The sequence below is a fragment of the Xiphophorus couchianus genome, chromosome 4, assembly GCF_001444195.1.
Source record: "Xiphophorus couchianus chromosome 4, X_couchianus-1.0, whole genome shotgun sequence".
Taxonomy (NCBI): domain Eukaryota; kingdom Metazoa; phylum Chordata; class Actinopteri; order Cyprinodontiformes; family Poeciliidae; genus Xiphophorus; species Xiphophorus couchianus.
The window spans coordinates 31702750-31728459 of NC_040231.1; the positions used below are offsets into that span (position 1 = coordinate 31702750).

Sequence of the window (25710 nt, forward strand, 5' to 3'; positions counted from 1 at the left end):
CATCATAAAATCGGGACTGTATTTGAACAATGCAGCAACTAGTTAATGGAACAAACTAGTTGTTTCTGAAATATGTGAGGAGTGAAGAAGAGACAAAAAAAAAAAAAAAACACATCTGCCTTAATAAGGCCAAATTAGGAGCTTTACATATTTCCCTAAACCATGACATGACCCACCGATCCATCAGCGTCGGTTCACGTGTAATCCAAGGCACCTGCTTGGACACAGATGCGCCAGAATGGCAGCAGATTCTCTCCAGCAGCCATGAAAGAGCCTTAATCTAACACAAACAGATGTGGCAGACATAGGCCCAGTAAACAAACCACTGGTGATGAGGCATATGGAGATTTTCTTCTGTTTTTTTATTTATTTTATTTTTTTTTTAGTTTGCACAGCAGCCTTGTTTGGATCAGCAGATGGAGGAGGGATTATTCTTATTCAATTTAATACTCCCGTCGTAAAGCCAGATATATGGATGACTAAAACAAACTTTAATGCGCTGTGAATGCTTTTTATTGGCTTCTGTCATTAAACTCAAGAGTTGGGCACACAGTAACACAATATCCCACAATACCCACAATACAGTAACACAGTCACTTTAAGTCTTAAAGGAATTCAAATAACATTCGTTCCAAAGTGCAAATGCTGTGAGTTATTCTTTATGGCCTGTGTCGACTTTTCAAGGTTCATTTTACTCAGTTTAATGTCAGACTGCCACATAATCAACATGCTGCAGAGTATAACTTTCCACAGCATATGTTCTCCTCGTTAGTATAGTGGTGAGTATCCCCGCCTGTCACGCGGGAGACCGGGATTCGATTCCCCGACGGGGAGTGAAGTTTGTTTCAGGTCCCCCTTGACAATGAGATCTAGATCTCAATGGGGTTTACCTGATTAAATAAAGGAATGATAAAAATGAACTGCCAGTAAGTCCACTGATGGAGCAGATTTAAGCTTCCTTCTGTCCTGGTTACAAAAGTTTGACACCTAATTTTTTCATGTTTTCTAGTGTTTATATGTAACAGCGGTGTAATATTCTGCACTGCGATGAAATACTAGAAGCTCTTTACCCCACTGCAGTGTCACTGTTTACCATGCTTTCAACGGCATTTTTCATCTTTTCTAACACAACGTGCTTCCAATAAGAAGTGTTAAACTAGGCTAGCATGAAACCAATAACCGATTCTCGCGGTTAGATTTGCAAAGTCGCACATTTAATTCAGTTAAATTCACAGTGTGAAATATCAGTGTCTTGTGATCTCATTATGTGTTCATGCTGTTGTTGCAACTTCACTAACTTAGCAAACCATTTCCTGGTGAACAGCAAAAATAAAATAAAATTAAAAAAAAGATGATAATAATCTGAGCAGTCAGATCAGGGAGAATTGCTAAGGTTAGGATCAGATTACATATTCCACAATTAACTTATTAAAAGGTACAAAATCCCTTCTGTCACTCATGTTTAGTGATGCAAATAAAATGATGTAGAAGTTTGCAAAATACATCTGTCTATTAGCCCACTTCAGTATGAATGTTGGTCCAAAAGGTCACCAGTTCTTGTAAATTCTTGCAGGATCTTGCATGAACTGCATGTTTGAGATCTTCCTAAAGTGGCTCAGTGAAGCAGCGGTCTTAAGAGTGAGAAGACCGCACCAGAACCTTCACTTCATGTTGCCAATGGCGTTGGTTGACTTCATGTTGAAGTTTCCAAGTGTCAGCTCTATTTGAACAGGGGCATTGTGTAAATTTGACCTTTTTTGAGCTGTATGTCATGTTATAATGTTATTTGCTTATTAAAAAAATGTTTGTTTTTTTTTATTTATGTTTGGGGAATCTTTGAATCTGCCATGGCAACAATTCGGGAGTGCCTAAACACTTGCTCACATAATTCTTCTGAGCTCATCATAGGATATTGTTCTCAGTCTATCGCTGAGAACAATTGTAAATGGCATTATGGAGGAGCGTTGTTGTGATAATGTGCTGAACGTGGAGTGTTGGATCTAGACAGATCTTCTTAAAGAGACAAATACCTAATTTCAAGGTGTTAAATTGCAAAGTCAAATTTTTTTTAAGTTATTTTTGATTTATACAATATTTTTATTGCCATTGAAGGTAACCTAGTTATATGAGTGAGCTATAAAATGGCACTATGTGCCTGGAAAATACACAATACTGCCTCTTTAAGTCTTTCTCCAGTATTTTCTGACAACAGGCAGCTTTTATCTTATCACTGATTTGATTCTTTTCAGATGCATTGTTGACACCTCTCCACATGTAACGTTGATGATCGTGGCCATAAAGTTCTGTTTTGGTCTCATTGCTCCAGACATTTTTAGGCTTGTTTCTGTGCTGTTTGGCTTAGTAACAGCTTTCTGCTAGCGACTCAACCATGTAGCCCATTTTCCCCCAGTGTCTCCTTCTTGTGCCCCTTCAAACAGCTGCACAACAATTCTTTTTAGAAAGCCCCGTGTGTTTGTGTGTATTTCATTTATTTTTTGACCCTGACCATATTTTTGTTGGTCTACCTGACTTTGGCCTCCTTTCAACAGAACAATTCATTTTCCAATTCTTAATTAGTGTTTGAAGACCCAGTTTGGATTTCTAAATGGTCTGGTTTCAACTGTAGATTCATTTTTGTTATCCAAACAGTTTCTGTGGCTGGTTGTGAGCAGAAAGTCTCTTTCTGCTAAGTGAGGCGAGTCACCAATAAGAATATGCTGCAACATGCATTTCTCTTTGCTTTTTTTTTTAACCTTTTTTTTACGTTTCTCATTAGCCAGTCGTGCACATGGTGCAGATGTGCAGCGCTCATTCTCTTGCTGCGACTGTGGAGGAGAATAGCCTCAGTCATCAATCCGTCGCATTTTGTGCCTTATGATGTCTTTACAGCTCACACTTCTAACTCCCCTGGTCTGTTTTGAAAAACACACAATTATTAGAAATTTCTCTTCACAAGCTGGATTTTCAGAAGACTAAAAATAGGAGCCAGTAGGAGATGCAACAGCCGAGTTTCTTCTCGGAAAACCAGAGCTACAGTGTTTTTGTCTGAAAACTCAACATCGGTATTTTATCTCTGTACTGTTTAAGTTCTGTCATAAACATAAAACCTTTGTTTGGGATTTCATGGAGGCTTTAAATTGAATGTATTGCTTATAAAAACAATAAACTGCCTTAGATTAAATGTCGCCTCCATAAGGGTAATATTGGTTATTTGAAATACTCACTTTTTAAATTTACCACTTAAAGGCAGTACAATGACATTCTGTTGGCAGCAGAATGCCAGACCACAAAACGTAGTGCAAAACTGGCTCAAAAATATAATAGAAAAGTTAAAATGAGCAAAACGTATTTGAAAAGCAAAATATAGGTCTAGCCACTGGGTATGTGGTTAAGCTAACTTGTGGCTTCATGTCTCTCCAGGTGACTCTCCATTTTGTATACAATAGTTTTAGACATGATTGAGATTCATAAAACAAATAGTTTCATTTAAAAAAAAATGTCCTGGCAGTTTTGGAAAGTGCAGCATATTTTTATTTTTTTACATTTATGCAGCCGGTATAAATAAAGTGTAAAACTGGAATGACTATAATATATTATCTAAAAAATAGCAAAATGCCATAAAAAAAAAAAAAAGCTCTGCAAATACATTAAATGCAGGTGTGGTGAGATACAGCCTGATAGAAAGGAGCATCAGGTTAACAGCATTCTGATGGGTTAGGTGTTTTGCTCAGTGGCATTAGCAAGAAGTAACTGCAGCCGCTCATAAATCTAGAGTTGTACCTTTAATTCCAAAGTAATACGTTCCATTATTCTGCAGAGGGAAAGAATCTTCTTGAACCCTTTATTACGAGCTGGTTTCCTTATCTGCCCAGGAGTGGGCATCCCAGTTTGTTCAACATTAGACTCTGTAGTTCTCAGAGAAATTAGAGATACAGAGAAAAACATGTAAAGGCAGGTAGAATGTTGTCCAAACCCTAAAAGAAGGTAAAACTGGAGGGAAATGGTCAAAAACTTGAGGCGTGTAATTTTCTTACACACACTGATGAAATAATGTTTGGATCATTTCTGTTCTCCTGTGCTGGTTACTTCCCTCTTTGATGTGCCGATCCTTTCCAACATTAAAGTAGACAAGATCTTTTTAAAGATAAAACTGGAGTATAATAAAAATAGTCTAAAAAATTTGTCTAAAAACTTTCAAACACAGTTCCCTTAATAAATTTATCAAAAGTAAAAAAAAAAAAAAAATGAAGATAAGAACATTTGTGTTTTGTTGATATTTTCTTTGTTTCTTGGCAATAAATCTTCTTCTGTTGGAAAGCTTGTGTAATTCCTTCTAAACGTTGCCATATTTGTTAAAAAAATGTGTGAGTTGAGCAGCAGATTTAAGTATTTGTGCTGCGTCCATGAAAAACCTGCCGAATCCTCTCCACCAGTGCCAAATGACTTATCCTGCTGTAGACTTTTGTTTGGTGTTTATTTGGTTGGATAATTGAAGTTTTGGAAATGTAGCTATTAATTTGTTTAACAAATGGGCCACACCAGTGTGTGGGAGAACTGTTAGTCACCAGCTTGGTCACACACTGCTGTGGGATGGCATCTCGTTCCCACTGAGGCTGTTAAACGGAGCAAGTGAGCGGACAACAACCACATTTTTTAGTCAAGCCAAACACTCTAGCTGCACATTTACTCAATCACACACACATTCACCAACACACAGATGGGCAGGTAACTTGGTAGTAAGTGCCTTGCTCAAGGCCACACTGACAGGTCAGGAGGAAGGTGGAATCAAACACGCAACCTTTAAACTGCAAGACGACTATTCTTCCTACTGAGCCACAGTCACAGCGGTGAATGAATCCTACGAGAACAGCTGAATTTTACTTCACGTTCCACAGATTCAGGTTTTGGCTAAATGTGAACTCAAGAAGTGAAACATAGTAAAAGGTGCTTCTTTTACTGCAATAACCTGGTTATCCATGTTACTGGATGTTTTTATTTATTTTACATTTTTAATTAAAAACAAATTAACAGCTTTGATGTTTCTAATTTTTTGAAAGGGGCAGTACTATGCAAATTCCAGACACATAGCGCCATTTTATAGCACAATCAAGTAACTATGTTACCTTCAGTTACGATAAGAAAATGCTGCATATGTCAAATATGATAAAGTCAAATAAGAAATTTGACTTTGTAATTTAACGCCTTAAAGTTGGGCCTTTTTCATCAATGGAAAGCTTAGAATCCATACTTTCAGAATTAGTAAATGACTGAAAACGCCCCGATTAGACGTGTTCATGGTTTTATTGTGGCCAGTCACATTTGCAGCGCCGTCCTTAGAGGAACACAGACAATGCGTTAAGAGACTATTCATCCATCCATTCTCTTACCCCCTTAACCCATTGCGGTCTGGAGAGGTGCTGGTGCCTGGGTCACCCTGGACAGGTCACCAGTCTATCGCAGGGCAGAGACTAATATTGTCAATTCATATTGTGTTATTTCCAGGGAAATTTCAAATTATGTGGCCGTGAGCGTTTGTTAAATGGTGTGTTTCCCATTTAACATTTTATCTTTAAAAAGTTTGAGGAAGACTGACCTAAGCCTTTTTTTAAAGTTTCACCTTGGCCCCCAAAAAAAGAGTGCTCTAAGAAAACAATATGCTTGATTGCTTGAAAATTAGTGACTCAACACAAAAGGAAAAAAAAAAGTACTTGTACCAAAAAAATGTACCGATGTTTTCTTTTGCAGAATAACTTTCATCGTTGCTCATTAAAGCAAGTCGAGTGAAAAGAAAAAAAGCAAAAAAAAAACGTCATCAACAACATCCCTTAAGGCCAAACCTAAACCTGTTAGGCCTCTCTTGTCTTACAAGATTGTGTAAGACAACAATTCTGATTGCTACACTGTCAGGCAGGGCACATAAGAAAAACATGAAACAAGCAAAAGGAAACACTGCTAAGGTTCCTCACCCAGAGAAGTTGAAAAGGAGGTTTCGTAGATTCAGAGAAGGAGAAAAAAGCAGAAAGGGAAGGAGGAATTTCAAGCCATGTCTTCTAGCGACCATAAAGGATAAATATCATATTCCTGACTCCATCGTCTCTCTGCTCAGATTCCTAACCATGCTACCAGATAGAGATTGAAAAAGGAGCGACAAAAGCGAATGAGTTCGATTAGCAGTGATTGCCAACAACTGATGATATCATGCAGGAAATGACACTGTGGAGTTTTGTCTCTGTTGCTGTTAGCATGTCATCGTGGTCATGTGACTGTCAACAGTGTTTTCAGTTGGAGTCTTCTTCAGACTTGTTGGGAAACTGGTGATCCTTCTTGTCCACATCATCACCATCCATAACTTTTGAAAGATACTTGGATGATAGAAGTTATGACAACTTTTAGTTTCTCTTTGGGATAAAGTATTTCTGAATTGAATTGAATGTACTTTAAATATTGTTCCAATAAACATTTTTTGAGCAAAATGTTTCTGCTAGTGTACGTTTGGCTTCTCGCGGCCGTATGTCACTGAGGCCCGACAGTTCACTGGTTATTGGAATATTTGTTTATATTTTGCTCTATAAAAATCTCTTTGCAGGAATAGATTACCAGCTCTCTCTCTCCTTCTGTTTCCCCAGGTTTCTGGTGACACCTGCTGTGTCCTTCCAAAAGAAACCAATCAGCTACAGCCTCCTCATCAATCCCAGCAGTCTGTTCTCCATCTCGGCAGACACGGGCGAAATCAGCCTGACCCGCACCATCGATTACGAGAGTGACCAACATCGTTACTTGCTTCTGGTGCGGGCCAGCGAGGGCCAGGACAGCATGAGCAGTGCAGCGGAGGTTTGTCAGTCTGATGTGAATTCAAAGTCACGCTCCCATTGTTAAATGCAGCGACTGCATGGTCTTCAGAGTGCCACTTTCTGACTCTGCAAGATTGTGTCATCAGTCTTCCCAAAAGTGTGTGTACGTGTGTGTGTAAGTGTAATATGGGGGTCAGAGACTGACGGCTCTTTAAATCCTTATCTGTAGGCAGCTAATGATGGATGGCTGAGATTATTGCAGACCCTTCTGCTTTCTATGATCTACTAGATTTTAGGCTAATCATATATTTAGAGAACATTGTGAATTAGTGCAAGAGGTTGGTGAACTCCCAAAGAAGGTTCTATCAGTATAATTAATTTGGCAGACAAGAGAACAGTCTCACATTATAAATATATCACATTGGAGGGTGTCAATATGCTTTTGAAATTAATTTTCACCCATTTCAAACAAAGAGCATAAATGTTTTCAAAGCTAACAAATGCGCTAAACGCAAAATTAGCTCTGCTGTTAGCACATTAGTGAAAATATGTCCCCGCCACTGCATCCGAATGTTATTTTGATGCATACCACTTACAACCTAAACCATTTGTTTCAGATGAATTTCACCATTCAGCTTTCTTGGTGACTAACCAACCTTCAGGATACCAGGCTGTTGAGATTTTGATTTTGCTTCTGAATTGTCCACATGTCAATCCAATCAGCAGTCTCCGGACTATGTGGGATAACCAGCTCAGATCCATGGAGGCCCTACCTTGGATCTGAGGTAGAGCTGAAATGATCTGTTGCTGAAATCTTAGCCCCAGATGCCACACGGCACATCACAGCTCTAATGGAGCCCAATGTCTTAGCGAATCAGGACTGTTTTTTGGAGCGAAAGGGAAAGTAAAACTGGCAGGTGATTATATTGTTATGCTGGATGATTGCCTCTGTAGGATCCCCACTTGAATCACAATATACTTGAACTCTGGAATGATTGATAACCACAGTTTCTGATAGCTTTCTTATTGTTGCATTGTACTATTTCTAATTTCAATGTATTGTATTCTTCCTTCCTTAAGTATGCTATTTTTCAACAAACTGTGAGCTGTTGTGTGCTGGTTGGTTCATATTAGATTTTACAGTAATAAAAAGAGCCAGTGTGGTAAAAAAAACACAAATAAAAACAGGAAAGGAGAAGAAAACTGTAACTGACCTTTAGAAAGTGTTGGATGTCAGTTTATGTTTGCTGGTAGGTTTTACCATTTTAGAGTTTGACATTAAAAAAAAAGTTTGCTTAGACAAGATCAGCATCCAATTATGTCAAATGTGAGATGTCAGCAGACAGAAGCAGCAACAGCAGCCTGTGGGAAACTGGGTTTCTTGCCAGTAGTTGACAACTGTTTTTTTTATTTTTTCCAAAACAAAAGTAAAGACAATGTAGAACCCAACAGCTCTCGGGCGTCACTTTCATTGTAAAACTTGGGAAATAACTGCATGTGTCCACTTAAAAAGTGTAAACCCTTTCATCACTGAAGCCCTAACAGATTTGTCTGACTGGGAATGACAGCTGTGGGACTCCCAATGACTTCCTCATGTTGTCAGGATGTAAGGCACAACAGAGGCTGAGTGCTGCAGGCGTTGAGGCATCTGGTCTGGTTTCCATCATTACTCTGGCCTCGGGCTAAAACATGTCCTGCTGAACCGATCTGTCCTCAGCTGCTCCACTCTGGGACTCTGTGGCCAACGGAGATTGAGACGCCTGTGTGGAGGCAGAGTGGGAGAGTGAAAAATGATGGATTAGGGAAGGAGAAGTGAAGTCAGAGGTGAGAAATCACTAGACAGGTGAAAAGAAAAGGAAGCCTTAGGTAGGGTGTGTGTGAGCTCTTTTCTTTTGGCGTTTATAACATCCTAATCCTGTTGAATCTTCCATTTTTCTGTCAAGACGGCTCTGCTTGTCTCAACGTTCTTTTAAGCATAAGAAAAAAACAAGACTTGCCTCAATTACACAGATTTATTACTGGAACATGAATCCTTTTTCTCATCCACTTTAGTTTTAGCTTTGCTTGTTTTAGTTGCTTTAATCTCACATACAGTGTGTATAAAAATATTCCTTGTTTTTAAAATTGTAAGTGTTTTTATATATGTGTAAGAGGGCTGTGTTATAGATGGAGATGACAATTTCCCTGAGGGAAAATCCCAAAGGGATTCATAACATTTTCTACTTAACTACCTATAAATCATGATCAACAAAATGTGGCTTTTGTTTCTTACAAAAACAAATGACCAGAAAAGGATTTCATTTCAAAGTGGCAACAGATTTTTACCAAAATGAATGACGATTCAATCAAAAGATGTAACATAAAATAAGTGATTGCGCAGATATTTACCCCCTTTTGTAACTGACCTATTTCAACAGAGGTCCAGCCGATTGGTGCTCATATTCTCACAATGACTGGAATGAAGATCACCTGAGTGCATGTATTTGTTGTATGTCATGGTGTTTCTCTTTCTTCTGGAGTCACAGGTGGCTACGGGTGAAGCCTATAGATGTTTGATAATCTTTAAGTCTTCCCTCATAAATGTACAAACCGAGATGTGCAGTAAACCCGCTGCCAGAGTGGTAGAACCCGTGGAATCCTACCTTTAAAATTTACAGCTACTCAAAAGGCAAACGCAATGTACGAAAAACTAAATACGTCTGAAGCGTTTTCAGACATTTTTAGAACAGCTTGTAGCTACAGTAGCTGGAAGTAATTGATCGTGACTTTGCTTTAATTTGTGCATGACCCAGATTGAAATGACTTTTCAGCTGTCTGACGGATTGCCCTATATTTTGGTATGTAGACTTCTTGATCAGTTCACTCACTATAAGCTGCCTAGGGGCCTGCACTATGAAGCAAAGTTAGTGGTTTGTTAAGCTAACTCTGCTCAATCAGGTCAGAGTTTTTTTTTTTGTTTCATGATGTTGGTTTCCTTCTTACCTCTGTCTATCACCATGGAAACTTATGCTGGAAACCCAAACTGCTCTAAGGAGTTAAGGGTGATTAGGCTTAATAATGTGACTGCTCACAGAGTTGTATCATTATGTCTAACTTTCTGTGGTCTCTTTTTTTTTTCCTTTCAGAAGATGAAAATTAGAGACTAATGGTAATTCTTGATTTGAAAAGGTTTCCTTGTTTTACGGAAACAATTAGACATTCCTCATATCGCTTGTATTGTTTTTAAAGAATGTTCAAAAATACAAACTATAACATGTTTATTGCAAAATTACATGTCATGAGCTTTGAAACAATATGTCACAATACGTATACATTCATCAGCTTTTTTTATTTACAGCCAGTTCTTCCTGTATCTTCATTGATTTGTCCAATGATTTTATCTTCATCTGTTTTAGACAAATACAAAGATATTCAGTGTCAGTAAGTCGCGGTAGCCCAACCAAGTTATCAGCAAGCTTTTTAGTAGTTTTTTTTAGTCCAATTTTAGTACAATATGTGAGTAATCTGTGTCAATTGTTCTTGTCAGGTGTTGTGATTTTTTTTAATCTCCCCCAGGCATTAACAGCAGTTATCAAACCTCTAGTGAAAAATAACAATGCACCAACAAAGTTGCTATTGCAGAATTACAGGCCAATCTTCGATCTTCCAAATGTTTAAACAGTTAAATAGCTCTTAAAAATGACCAATCGCTTTGATGCTTTTTAGTCCTGCTTCTGTGCTCACCACAGTACTGAGGCTGGCTTCTTTAAAAGCTGCACAAGCACAAGCTTCAAAGTTTAAATATTGTGCAAATAGAAGTATGTAACTCCAGTTACAATTTTATTACTTCTCACTTGCCACACCTACAATTTCTACTCAAGCCATATCGTTCCATCCATAAATCCTCTCATTGTATGGGTTATTTGATTTTCACTGAACATCATTCTTTGGGTTTTTAGTAAAATGTTACTTGTTCTCTCTCCAGACTGCAATTTTTTACAAAACGTGTTGGAGCTTAGGTGTGCTTTCAAGTTCCAGTTAGAAAGAAGTCACTGTCCTGTCAACCTTTCCTAAACAGCAGAACATTTTTTCTGAACTTACTGTTATGAACCTAAATGTTTAACATGCTATGCTCTGTTTAGCCTTTACCATTGGAGACACAACTCTGTAGTGTGTAGTGTGTTCCCTCAACATTCCACAGTTTGACCTTTCAGGCGAACACTTGGTTACTGTCAGTTCTATGATCTATGTTCCTGTCTTATGACTTTTCAATTATATTTTATAACTGTCAATTAACAATGATGTTGTACACATTGATTAGAAATGGTGTGATAAAGCTAAATGAAACTGAAGGAGACTCCGATACATTGCTGAACTTTTGACTAAGGAGGAGCAGTATTAGTATTATTATGATCTCTAGAGTGTACTAGAGCGGTTGATAGCTGAGCTGAGCCAGGATGAAAGTCAGCTCCCCTATGTATGATGTTATGGAGAAGTTCAAGTAACTTCGTATCTTAAACTGTATATGAATGAAGGGTGGATAGAGTAAGAGATGGATAAACAGATTGGGGATTTAGCTGTAGCAATGTGGGGACTTTGACCAAACCGGTGAGTGGAAGTCTAGTGGAAACGCCTTTTGACATGTACTGTTAGGTCTCTGTATGACCGGTGTCAGAGCTTGGCCCACAATATCAGCAGTAAGTTTCCGGTGAGAGTTGGACTCCACCAAGGTTGCCTTTAGTCACTGATTCTGTTCTTTACATTTTTGGACAGAATTTCTAGGTGCAGCCAAAATGTTGAGGGGCGTTTTGGTGGCTTTGGGATCAAATCTCAGCTTTTTGCAGATGGTCCTATCCTTGATCGGGCCATGCTTTCTCTGGAACAGAGTTTGAAGGCCATGGTCTTGTGTCTTGAGAAGGAAGGCCATGGATTTGAGCCAGAAACAGAGTTACTTGTCTGGATCAGGGAAGATGACCTGCCCCAAGTGGAGAGGTTACTGTCAGAAGGCCTATGATCTATGTTCCTATCCTCATCTATGGTCACATGCTTTGGTTATTAACTGAATGATCAAGGTCCTATCTATATCATTGTAATAGGATGAGAAGCTTGGTCATTCCGGAGCTCAGAGTAGAGCCGCTGATTCTCCACATTGAGAGGAGCTAGATGAGGTGGCTCGGGCATCTGGTTAGAATGGACACCTCCCTGCTGAGGTGACCTGACCCCTGGTGGCGCCACTAGTAAAGATGCCTGGAAAAAGCGGAAAGTCATAGATGCATGGATGGACTTTTAATGTATTTATGATTTGCCGTTTTAGATCTTTAGCCAGGTGTGGATTAAGAGGTCTTTCACTTTTAAAGACTATTTATTTGTTTTATTACCTCTATGTTCCTCCATGACACTGAGTTAGTTAGTCTCTGTAAAGATTCTGTTTTTCTGTAGTTCCCCAATTTCCACACTACATTACCCTGTACAGTTGAAACCTGAAGGTTTGTATTCATACCATAGACAGCTTAGTTTAATTTCATTCAGGACTGCATGGTGGGGAACAAAGATTTTCTGTGAAAGTAAGTAAACAGTATTAAACCTTGCATTACAGCCAGAATATGTTCAAAGATGGCCATGCAACTATTGATTCATGACAAACAGGAACTACTAAAGCCTTCAAATGGCCCACAGAAAGTTTACAGATGTGATCTATACACAGGGTTTGAGAGAATAGCAGAATGCATTTACAGCTGATGAGTTAAGTGCAGCTGAGCTTACTATGATTACTGAGAGTAGAGGTTTAAAGGCTCTCTGCATGTTGATGTGAACAGTCCTTTCTTAAGAGTTGCAAGCAGATAAGCAGTTTTTTTCATTCATTCATATTACAGTAAATGGAAACCAGAGCAGTTACTCATTTAAATCTGCCTCTGTCTGTCCAAGTCCGGCCTGCTTTGGTCTGCGTAAATGCTCAAGGCAGGCAGGAGACCAAATAAAAAGATTACTTAGTGAAGCGTGTAACGCAAAGTAGCTGCAGAGCAGGATATACAAATAAAAAAAAGAAATTTTAGTTCTAGCATTTATGCAAATAAAGAGGATGCAGAACATAAAACCCAGCTTGGATAAATGGGCAGAAAACAAACCAGTAGGGATGAGTAGGAAGTAGGAATGTGGTAAAGCTCTCTTAGCTTCACAACATAGTTGTTATAAAGCTAAGAGAGGGAAACAAACCGACACAAAAGCTATTTTTCTGAATGAACAGTCTCCAGAACCTCTTAAAGTAGAAATAGCAAACAGAAACAAAGCAGAGTACAGACTAAAACATGAGCAAAAAGCCAAGTGGAAAAGCACAAACTGTGACATCCTCACGCTCCAACAAGTATGGAGTCAGTTCACTGAATGCTTGTTGAGTTTTAAATAATACATGCAAGACAACAAAAACAAACCCCCAAAACTCATGGATTTGATCAAACTTTGATTGAAAGAGGCTTTGTATAAAGCTTGTTCTAGTCACGCTGTGTTTGACATGTTATCACAGGAAGGTGGATTTCACCTGCCAGGTTGACTGAGAACAGCAGACTTGCAAAAACTACAGTCACTGTAAAAAAACAAAACAAAGCACACCCTCTTTATGCTGCAATACTTTAAATATGCAGAAAACTTCCCTTTTAATGGCAGCCTCTTAAAGGGCCCTAGAAAATCCCCCTGAAAATTCACACTTTTCTGGAACACAATAGTTAATTTCATTGTTTCCACACCTGATAGTCAGCCACACTTGGTTCAAATGAAAACCAAAGTTATGAAATAATGCTCTTGCTACACCAAGAATCCCTGAAGGAAATGACATAAAAACCTTTGAAAAAGACACTGAATGCAACTTCCTTCTTCATGAAATGTGAACAAAAATGGAGTTGCGTCGTTTTAGCAGTTGTAGGTCTTCTCTTTTGTCTTTGGCAAAAGACCACAAATCATTTCTCCCACTAGCGCTATACTCGCATGTTTGTTTTGGTTGCATTTACCCAGAATGCCCTGCGTTGTACTCCACTTCCTACTTTGGGTAACTGTCTCCGGTCCACTTGGTGTTCACATATTCGAACTACATCAGAGTTCACTTCAACCAAACCAAGACTCTCTGCCTTTTTCCAGCTTTGCTTTATGTTTTTAAAGGCAGCTGTGCTGACATTGATTCCTCTTGCTCTGCTGCTTGTTTCATCCTCAGCTGGAGAAGAACAGTGTTTGTTAACGAACATGCATGAACTGCTAATGCAGTTTTAAAAAAACCAAAACATTATGTACTCCACTTTCTGTTATTTAAGGTCGTTGCAGTCCTGATATTGGGAGTCGGTAGAAAAAATGCTTCAAGGACAATTTCAGAAACAAACGTTTGCTTCAGGTTTTCTTACTCTACGTTTTTGCCTGTGAATGTAATCTGCTGTGAAATAAATATGGTTTTTGCTGTCAAAGCAGCGACCCCAGCCAGCATATATATGTGCGCTGGACTCACTGAGCATGACTTTAATTTGCAGGTAGTTTTCAAGTTTCTCACTCCGGGAGTGATGGCTCATCGGCACCATTAGTCACCTAACCAGCCTGAGACCTGCCTGCAGCTTCTTAAGTGTGTGCCTCCGCACACCTTTAGGTTTATGTGTGTTTGCACTCATCTCGCATTATTACAGCTGACTTCCTCTCTCTGCTCTTACAATCTTGGTTCCCTGTTCACACACTCATGCTGTGCCTCCATACATCTTAGTGAGCTATCATAACGTTCTAATAAAAACAAACATTCTTCACATCTTTCACCATATAAAGCTGGACCTGGTGACTCTTGGTTCAGTGTTCTAGGGAGTAAAAACAGCTGGGAAGCAGCCACATTTCATTCTATTGGTGTGTAAAATTTGAAAAAACACAATATGACCAGTCATAGAGGAAATTTTGCTCGCAAATGTGTTGTAACTTCCACTTTAGCATAATTTCTATTGTGAGTTTTTTTTGTTTTGCCTTTTGCATTTTGTTGACCCTTCTGGGCTATCATTATATGTACTTCTGTCCAACTTCCCATCAGCTTTATACAGCTAACACTCTTCCAACAAGTCCAGATTTGTGAAGTGCACAGCTAAAAGACATAGAAAAACAGAGTCTTCAGTCAGAGGCTTTTTCAAATTTGTTGTAATACAGACCTCTACAGAAGATACACACAAAATATCTTTGACAGATATTTTAAATATCTTTTAAATATACACTTGAGCAAATGTATATTTACTCTTGGGCAAATACAGATTTTGTTCACTTAAAGTATGCTTCTATTTAATATATTTCTTAAAAGTGTATTTTGATACAATTATATTTAAGTGTGTTTAAAGTTATAATGTCAAAATTGGTACAATTGGTACTTTTAGTATACTTCAAATATATTTATAGGTAGCACACTTAATACTTAGCATACTTCAAATGTACTTACACAAATGTAAGTATATTTGAAATATACTAAAGTATATATTTTTTCACTAGGGTGGGTTCTTGTTTGGCTTATTTGCATGCTGTCATAAATTAAATAATAGTAGAAAAGGTAGTGTGACTGGTAAATCTGAATGCTGTTTAGCAGAGATCCCAGTGGAGAAGAGGTCCAAAATAAAACAGGTAGTAGACCAGAGTGTCTGTTGAAAACATGGTCATGTTTAAAGGAGCCTCTTTGTCACCAGTCTCCAAGGAAAAGTCTCTACATTTCATCCAAGAACTCTCTCAATGGTGTTTTTTTCTCTCTTTTTTTTATTATTTACAAGGCCCTCTTCTGTAAAAGCCTGAAAGATGGGAGCAACAATAAAAAAAAATTTTGTGTCTGCATTTCACATTTTGCTTCCAGCGAGTGTGGGCTGAATGACAGAAGAGCTATAAACACAGACACCAAAGGAACCAGTAGGAAAAATAAACGATGAAGTCGATATGCGACCTAAGCCTATCGCCTGCACTGTTTCATAAACATCATAGCTGGAGCAAAATGGACAACCTGGAGGTCACGAAGGAGCAGATGCACTCAGAATGTAGAGCTGAAGCCCGATATGTATGTACCCAGTACAAACAGACCTCTTCTCTTTCTACATGACATTGAATCAGGCTGTAGACTAGGGGTCTTCAACTACAGCCTTGAGAGCCGGTGTACTGCAACTTTTAGATGTCTTTCTGCATCAACACGCCCGAATCAAAAATTCAGGTCATTAGCAGGACTCTGGAGAAGTCTGGAGAGCTGGACTGCATGCTGAGGAGGCGATTCACCCTTTTGATACACGTGTGTTGGATGAGGAACACGTCTAATAGTGCGCTCACACCAGTGCAGTTTAGTCCAACTAGATTGTTTTCCTGTAGGAAGTCCGGTTCGTGTGGGGAAATGTGAATGTGCAATCGATCGCTGGTTCGCCTACAAACCCCGGCCTGGGTTCGGTTGACGTGAACTCTGGTGTGGTTTGAATGCATATGTGAACGCCAAGCGGAACAGAGACTGCTCCAAAAGCAGGAGTTGAACTACAGTGCAGGGCATTCTGGGTAAATACAACAAAAACAAACGTCTAGTAGTAAAGGGAGAAATGGCTGGTGGTTTATTTTTTACTAAAGACAGAAAAGAGAAATCCTCCAACCACTAAAATCTGACACAGAAATAAATTTTTGCTTATATTTCATGAAGAAGGAAGTTGCGCTCATCTTTTTGTTTGTGTGTTATTTTCTGCAGTGCTCCTTGGCACAGCGCCACCACAGGTGAGGAGGGGAACACGTTTTTGAAAAGTTTTGGTTTGCTTGATACAGTGCAGTGGGAAAATGAACCACAGCAGCTGGAAATGGAACAAAAGTTGCAACTTTGGTTCCCAATTGAGCCGAGTCTTCCAGATTATCAGGGATGAAAACACACAAAAAGATGCAGGACACTGGAATCTCAGGATCTTGTGATACTGAGACACTGAAGCCACAGATGTTTTTTTAATAACCCCAGATCTCATGAAGTTATTCAGTTATTCAATTTAATTTACATTAAAAACCTGCATGATGCCCATAAGTTAGAATTAAACAAGTTTTTCATTTTGCATGCAATATATCTATTGTATAAAACCTGTTACTATGAACTCCTAAGAAAACAACAGCAACAACAACCGGTACGTTGAGCACACGCTGCTCCATAGCAACAGGTCTACAGACACATGCAGCTGGTTGTTGTCAAAATGTCTCAGCTCTCTGGTCTCTGAGGTTATTTGAAGCTTTTCTTCCTCTATCAGTGAGGTGGGACTGGGACGATAGGTGGAGAATAAAGTTTTCTCCTGTTGCCGCAGTAACAGGAGAGCTGAATAGGCCAGGTGGATTTTATCCTGCTCAGCTTATTAAGCTGATCAATATTTATGAACAAGTGAGAATTTATTTTAGAGAAAATGAAAAAGTAAAGAGCAAATAAATAAAATAAAAACATGCTAAGTAGCTAGTGCAATACAAACAGCATACATTTATACATTTCTTCAAAGCAGTCAGAATTTCTTACGTTTTGAAGTAAAGGTTTGACTTTTTTAATGCTATTTTACTAATCAAATTCATATTTCTGGTACACCTCACCTCACCCATCTATCTTTATTCATAAAATTAGCTGGATGATTTAGTTTGCACCTAAATTCTGATTGTACATTAAGCAGTTTATGCATTAGCTTTCAGTAAAGAAATGTAAAAAATACGTTTGGCAATTTCAACCGACCTGAAACAGAAAAAAAATATCAGTGAGAAAAAATAAAAAACTTTATTATGGAGTTTTAAAACATCTGGTTTTAACTCTCTATCTGAGTGACATTTGTTCAGCTCCATGGCTTAGTTTTAATCATCAAACTCAGTGAAACACGTGGGCTTTTTTCTAAGGAAATAATCACGTAAGCACATGGATGTGTATCTCTGCATCCCTTTCACTACATATATGCTCCTCACCCACACACACACACATCCATGCACGCCAACACGCCCACACCCCAGCAGATTGACAGTGACATGCACATGCACTCCAATCACCTCAGGGAGCTGACATGGTCACAATTTATTTCCTTTCCGTCTGTTGCTTTGAAGCTGATCTTTGCTGAAGGATTAACTGATATTACAGAATTTCATCTTACCTACCCAGACCTAATACCAGCTGTACTTTCAAACCACTCACGGCTTGGGTGTGTGTGTGTGAAAGTGCTCGGTCATACTTTGGTGTGTTTATGCGGAAGAAAAGACGATAGTTAGGGGTCACCGAAGCTTCCTGCCAGCTCCAGTCTCCACTGTCTGCTCCTGAATACTCTGGGCAAGCAGTCAACATCTGCTGGAGTAGCCTTTGTTGGCCTTCATGTCCCTAATGAACGGAGCGACATTACAGTGTGTCGGCACAGCACAGTCTCTTCCACATTATAAAGTCATCTTTACACATGTGTCTTTTGTTAGCTCAGGGCTTCAGAGTAACTGTGCTGACCTACTGAAGTACAGCAGATCCCTCCCTGAGGAGGAGGAGGGAGAGTGAGACGGGGTAAACTGAAGGAACAGGCTGGAGGATGAAGCTCCTGCTTTGGTTATGGATAGGGTTAACTTAGATTATTTCAGAACTCTGGATGTACAGAAAACCAATTTGAAGAGTGTTTGCAGAGGTTATTCCCGACTGGAAAATCTCCTGATGCTGTCATACTGTGACTTTTAATATGTGAGATTGCCCGGGCAGGTCTGGGTGTGCAGTAGCAGAATATTACTTCAAAATATAGAGTATTGTTGTTCTCAGTTTAAATATTTCTAATAGGACCAGTAGCTGCGCTTCCATTACCAACATGCACAAAATGTTGTCAATATTCCACTAATGACTGGAAAATGAGGTAACAACTTTCCATTTGGAAAGGCCTTAGTGACCTTCAAGTTTCTAACATGTAGTTACAGAAATCTAACAAGACGGTTTGGCTTATACATCCTAATTTCATCTATCACTACTGTGCAGATGACATTTATACCTAATAATAATAATAGTATTCAATTGTAGTATTCAAATTGCTGGTCACAGGCAGGCTAAAAGTTACTCTCCTTGTCTGGTGTTGGTACCAGATTTGGTCCAGGACACGTAGATACAGCAGTCATTCCCCCCTTTAAATACATTTTTATATAACAAACTAGCCTGCATAAAGCACCCAGCACACCATAGCATGAGCAAGACTATTTCAGATCATGTTGGGGACTCATTGTAGATAATCCCAAATTAATTTGTGCCTTTTTCAATGTAAGGTGATTCACAGAGCCCACTTGTCCAAATCCATGTCAGCCAGGATTTGGCAGGGATGAGAACGTTGTAATCCATAAATGGTTGACCTGTCCTGGTTTAGCAAAACTTCCTGAAAGGAGGTATGACACACCCTGCATGAGGTCACTGACCTGAAATTGACCCTGTGACCCTTGCTTGCTCCCTTGGATGTGACAGGTTGGTGCTGGTATTCTGTTCAATGTTTGAAAGTAAAGGCTGCCTGTCCACCAAGATTCAACAGTTTCATGCCTTGCCTCAGGTTTTACATGATTCATTCTTCTATTCAGGATCAAAGTTCTAGTGGACTTCTACCTAGTTGTGGTTCATTTTCTGTTATTTTTCTCTGGAACATAACCTTTAATTATTCGTGCCTATTTGCATATTTTGTCTGTAGCACATATCTAAAATATTCTTAAGAAAATGCAACTTCGGAAGCTGAAATGCAAAGTCCAATGCTACTTGACATGCTGTAGGCTGGTGTTTGCAAAGCCAAGTTTTTTTTCTTTCAGTTTTGATGCCAATATCTGAGGTTTGCCATTGATCTGATATGGAGAAGCAGCTGAATTGTTTTAAAACATTTATTTTTTTAAACTCAAATATTAATGTTCTGAATTACAAATTTAGTTGCAAGCTCTGCACCAGTACAACACACTAAAATACACCAATAGCTTCACAAGTTTTCTTCAAAGATGTAAAAACAACTTTAATGTGTTTAGTCAGTGCAATTGGGAGTAGAACGCCCAAAGTAAAATAAATGATATTGAAACTGGCAAAAACAATAGGTTGACTTCTTTGGTCAAACATGTAAATATAAACTGCAATAAACCTTTAATCAAATGGGTCAGAAAGTGCAATTAGGAATTCTTATTGATCGGGCACATTGTCACTGGTACCCAATCTACAATTTGTTCTTCAATATAGGGACTGACACAGATATAGTCAGATCAGTATATATATTGTTCAAAGTAAACTTTAAATATAAACATAAAAAAAACAACTAAATATGCCAACGAAACATCTTCTTCCTGATTTTCTATGCTGTTTTTGTTTTTGTGAAAGTAGAAATGGCTGCAGCAACATATATTTTTACCACAGCTGAACATAAATTCTACTTTTTTTTCTTTGCCAGGTGCGAGTTGTCATTGTTGATGAGAACGACTGCGTTCCAGAATTCCTGCAGTCGATTTACAGCAAGGACGGCGTTCCGGAGATGGTTACAACGGCAACCTCCCTGTTGCAAGGTGAGACGTTCAGAAAACCCAGAAAACTCATTTTCTCTCCCATCACTGATTGCACTCCTTGTTTCAGTTCTCTGCACATTTAACACAGCATATGTGCAGCTCTTGTGTATATGTCCTGCTGCGTTTTTTTCCCCTCACAGTAAAATTGTTGGTGCCTTAAGGAACAAGTGTATAAAGTGCAAGTATCTGTTCAGACCTAAACTTTAATCTGATGCTAATCCGTGGGAGATAGTGGTTCTGGGAATTTATTTACATTTCTTTCCACAGGGCATAGAAATGTTAGGGAATATCTCTAAATGTTGTCAAATTTTTTTGCTAGTGTATAAACGATTCTTGGATTAAACACTTCCATAAAGTGAAAGACGAGTTGACATCTAAAATAGAGTCTTACAAATTTAACAGACACTTATATTTAGGTGGGCTTGGAATAAATAATTGAGCGGTGCCAGAGTTGGGGATTAAACCTGTCATCTCTGAATTAAAACTGCCACTAGCTATTCAACTTGAAGAGCAAAAAGTTTAGCATTAAAGTGTAAAATAAAGAGCAGGCGTCTGACAACAGAATATCCGCATTATGAAAACATTATTCCTCGTTTCTCCTTTTCACATGGAAATATTCCTGACAAATGTGAAGCCCGTGGCAGACAGGAGGTAGGAAGGATGTTTTCTGTGCAAAGTCTGAAAGTGTTTCTGTCTGTGGCTCTGCCAATATTCTGCTGGATCTGTTCAACTGCAGTTTTAGATTTTTGTGGGTACAGTAGCTAAAAACAAAATCAGGGTAATTTTTGTAGCAATTTTACAGCATTTTACAACATTTTTGAGTGATTATCATAAATCCAACCTGTAAGACGTAGACATGTGCCACTAAAAACGGATGGAGGTAAATGTCATGATAACGAATTTTGCTGAAAATAAATTGTTCCAGAAATTATTGTGATACACAGTAATATTGTTGTTTTGAATCCATTTTCAACTGGCATAATAATGCAAACACACCCTCTCAAAAATCAATAAGCTTTAAGTTTCAAATAACATTTAACACGGAATTGGAAGACATTTTAAATATCCATAGCAAATAACCCCCCCAAAAAACATTAAACAATAAATAAAATGATTTATGAAGTCTCTAAACTAAATTGCCCTTGAAAACATATTAATCATAGCCTCGGATTGGGTAAACATGAACAATGTGAATGTTGCTGCTGTTGTGCTGAAAAACCTATTGGGACTTTTGGGAGAAAAAAACAAACATTTGCAGTATCTTTCCATTACATTAAAAAGCATCATCACTTAAAAGATTTAGCAAACTACACAAACATGCAAATGGAAATTATTGTGCTCATTTTAATTTATCTTGATTTATTTCGTATTGTGACAGGCTTAGTTACTGTGCGAGAACATAAAGTTCCAACTTTTATTTGGGATCATTCCAGGTAAGATTCAATTTGTGGATCTGGACTTTGGTCCAAGGTTTGGGCATGGATGCTTTTGTTACTTGCTGTTATGAAATGTCATACTTTGTGATATTATACAACTTAAAATGGACTTTAAAAAAAGCTCTTAGTTTAATGGAGCAATACTTAGTCTGTTGTTGGTAGATAGTAAATAGATTAAGATACCTGGGTGCAGTTACATGGGCTAAATAGAGGCTAAAATCAAACCAATATTTGGGTTTACATCATGGTTTCACATAAACGTAATATTGAGTCACATCCTAAAATTCATAGCACAGGAGTGTTTAATATTAAGCAGAATGATGGGTTGTGAATATTCTCAGCAGTTTGATCTGTTAGCTAACATTAAAAAACAAGAACAACAAAAAATGCTGCTATTGTGTTACAATATTTAAAAAAAATCCAAACTAGAGGAAATGGAGATCTAATTAACAGTTAAATTGGAATTTCTGATTTTGATAAAGTTTTGGCAAGTGACACGTCACCATGCATTCCAGTTCTGAATACTGCATGCTCACTGGGATCAGTGTCTTTTTATTTATTTATTTAACAACACTTTAGTGAATAATTTTTTTTCTGCTTTGTGAGTGGTTTGTAGATAATTATTAGTCAAATTAAACAAAAAGCATTGCAGTGACAACATTATTTTCACTTTCAAGCATCTAGCATGTTGAGGTGAGTGTATCTTCGTCAATGCAGAGTGGGTGACTAAGCAATGTTATTACTGGCTCAGTGCTTGTTTTTTGTTTTTTGTGTGGCAGTGGCATTGACTACGGACTGCAATGTTCAAGCAGTGGCATTTTCTGACATGTCTACAAAAAATTATGGCCAAAACTGGTGAAAGTAATTGAGATATTCTTATCTACTTTAACAAAAAACTGCAGTGTTTTTGTTCTTTTTTTTGTTGTTGTTTACCAAACATTTCCCTTTCACCTGGACAACTTAAAAACAACACACATTTTTGAAATTAAAATAAAAAAGTCTGATCTCTGGAGAAAAGTTGAGCTGGAAATCATTGTACATATAAACATAAATCTGCACAACGTCCTTATTGCCGACTGTTTGCTACTGTCGTCTTGATTTCTTTGTTTGTTTGTCTATTCTTGGCATAATAAATGGAATACTGGTCGCTCGGACTTCAAAAAGCATCTTGCTTTATTTATCTGAGTTTAGCAAATAAACTCAGATAAGTAATAATTAAAAACTAATTTTTTCCAGTAAAAAAAAAGCAAAATTTAAAAAAATCCCTCGACCTCCAATTAATGTGAAAAACCTGGTTGATAAAAGATGAGTCCTTTGTTGTACCTTCCACTTTTAAACTGTATCTGTTTTGAAAGGCAGTGAAAATTTCTTTGCAAGATTATTTTCTTTTAGAAATGTTTTAAAACCCCAACTTTGAGCTGGAAAACCAACTTTATGCAATTTAGTATTTTTTTTTTTTTGTAGTTAAGGTTCAGACAAAGACATTTTGTGGCCCTCAAGCGGCCGGTGGGCCACACTTTGGACACCCTTCCCCAAGGCGTCATGAAGGGAATATAGACAAAACAAAAATCTGGGCTGTAAAGGCTGATTGTCGCGTAACAGTTCTGAATAAAATCTTTAGTCAAAGACTATTAAATTGCAAACTGTCTTTACATAAGTTAATACCATACCAATAATAAAGAAAGTGTAGCTGAATGACAACATTGTGAATGAAGAATAATTAATGAAAATAAAACAAGTTTCTACAGCGTATGGCAGTTTGGACCCCTCATTTTAAATACTCATTATACTTGACTACAGGCTGAAACTGAGTGTTGGACTCATGTCAGCTGTTTTTACATCTTGCATTGCTGCCTTGCTCAAAGGTATTATCATCGCCCTCTTCACCGTCATCATCATCATCATCATTCTTTAACCGGGCCATTATGTAGAAGTAAGGACATTTGGGTGAGTTTGCAGTAGTTCTGTCAGTTTGTGCTCTTGACATTTAATCCTTCTATTTAATATATCTTATAGTTTTCTCTAAAATCTTTTTTTTTTCATGCTGTGTTGTCGAGGGATTTTAGGAGTGGATAAGAGCAAAACAATTTTTGCTGAAATATGAATAAAAATTAGGGCTGTGCTTTTGATATTGTGTAAATAAACCCTTCTTTATTCCACTTCACTAACTTCCAGCATGAGGCTATATTTGTCCCCAGTTGAGCGCAGTGAGTTAATAAACTCTTCACCCACTTCAAAGAAGGCTGTGGTCCAGAACTTCTTAAGACTTAAAGGTGAAATGTTGTTAGTTTGTAAGATCTGTATGTATAAAATAATCTTTAGGTGTAACATAATGGTGTGTGAGTGAGGGAGTAAATTGGTGGATGGGGTTGTGAGATGTGTGATGTAGGAGGCGCGGTTTGGTGCCATCAACAGCTGCACCCAGGAGGCGAGATACCCCCCCCCTCCCCCCCCCCCCCTCCCCCCGTGCTCCTGTCTGCACACACTCATGCATACTGGTTTGGGAAAGGATGATGTGCAAACAAGAAGAAAGTGTGTGTGAAAGCAGTATGGTTAGACTTTAACTGTTGAAATAAGTACATTTGAAATCATTTTTTGCAGTTTTAACGTTTTAATATTTTAAGAAAATCTGCTTTTTTAACACAATTATATTTGTCTATTCTGATTCTACATCTAAAACTGAACAGCCCAAGACCCTCACATGTTTGTGGGTTTATGGATATCTCTGGGTAATGTGGCCCCTAATTATTCACATAAACTCTGTCAATTTGTGGCCTAGAACATATCTAAAATATAAGAAAAAACGGCTTTAGAAGCTGAAATATGTAGGTTCAATGCTACGCTATTGGCTGGAGTTTGCAAAGAATCCAGTAGTGCCGTTAATTTTCCCTTTCACAGTTTGGTTGAAACCCCAGGAGCAGAAATAAGTAAGACTGCAGACTTTCACTTCCACTGCATCACTAAGACAGTTTCCACTGCGCACATGAATTCAAATTAAGATACGATGTGGTGTTTGAATTCTTAAAATGGGTAGTTATCATCGTTCGTTGAGGGATTTTCAAGTATTTGTGAATTTTAAAATATGTATCTATAGTTTGGTTTCTGTCAAAATGCAACAAAGGGTTAAACAAATGTTTCTAATAATTAAATTTTACATAACTGCTATGGCTCCCATGCTTTATGAAATATTTCATCCTATTTGATGATTGATATGGTTATTGTTATTTTTTACGAGCAAATGACTAATTTAGTCTCTGTCCAATGTGAAACTTTTGGAAATGACAGTGTCTGCAGTGCAGACCTTCCTTTGCAAAGGAAAAATAACACAGAAAAACAGGTGGGAAAACAACTTAAAGCCACCGATGTGCTGCTTTTTCCTCGCCTCTGTGTCATCTTTGTTCCAAACTCAGATTTGTTTCTGTGGCAACCGACTAACAGCAGCTACACTAGCCAAAAGAGCTGAGATTACGTTCAGGTGTCTCAACCAACATTGGCAACAAAAAGCTAAAATTCCCCCACAAAACAGAACATTCACTCTGTTATGGATTGAATGTTTTTGGGCTTGAGGTTTATTTTTTGATCATCAGTAAATCGTCGCCTGAACACAGCGGTGGTTAGCTGACTTAAACACCTGCTCTACTGGTGATCCGTCAGAGTGAAGGTGTTAAGGTCACCTTATTTTAGTGCTAACTGAACTAAAACTCGCCAAACTGCACAGTTGGGCTCTTAGAGTCAAGCTAGTAGAACTAACCTCCTACTTATTATGGTAGTCACGATATTCCCGACTCAGTGCACAGGAACGGAGCATGTGTGTCGTCCTGTAGTCACATGATGTCTGATCCAGTAAGTCCCAAACCTTCAGAGAATAGTGCCTCAGATGTTTCACAATCAACATGCTTGATTTAAGTTAGCAGAACTTATTGTAATGTGTTGAACTGATCTTTATTTTTTAATCAAGTGTGATGGAGCATGAAGTCTCTTTACATCATCTAGGACAGTTCAGCCCA

General features: G+C 38.2%; 1 protein-coding gene across 1 annotated transcript in view; it reads left to right on the forward strand.

Annotated features, from left to right (window-relative positions):
* The window catches only part of LOC114143237 (neural-cadherin), a 316981-nt gene that overhangs the window by 96525 nt on the left and 194746 nt on the right, over nucleotides 1-25710 (forward strand). Inside the window, exons 4-5 of the mRNA XM_028015094.1 lie at nucleotides 6627-6831; nucleotides 20156-20267. Of these exons, the coding sequence (XP_027870895.1) occupies nucleotides 6627-6831; nucleotides 20156-20267 (317 nt within the window). The remainder of the gene's footprint in view (nucleotides 1-6626; nucleotides 6832-20155; nucleotides 20268-25710) is intronic.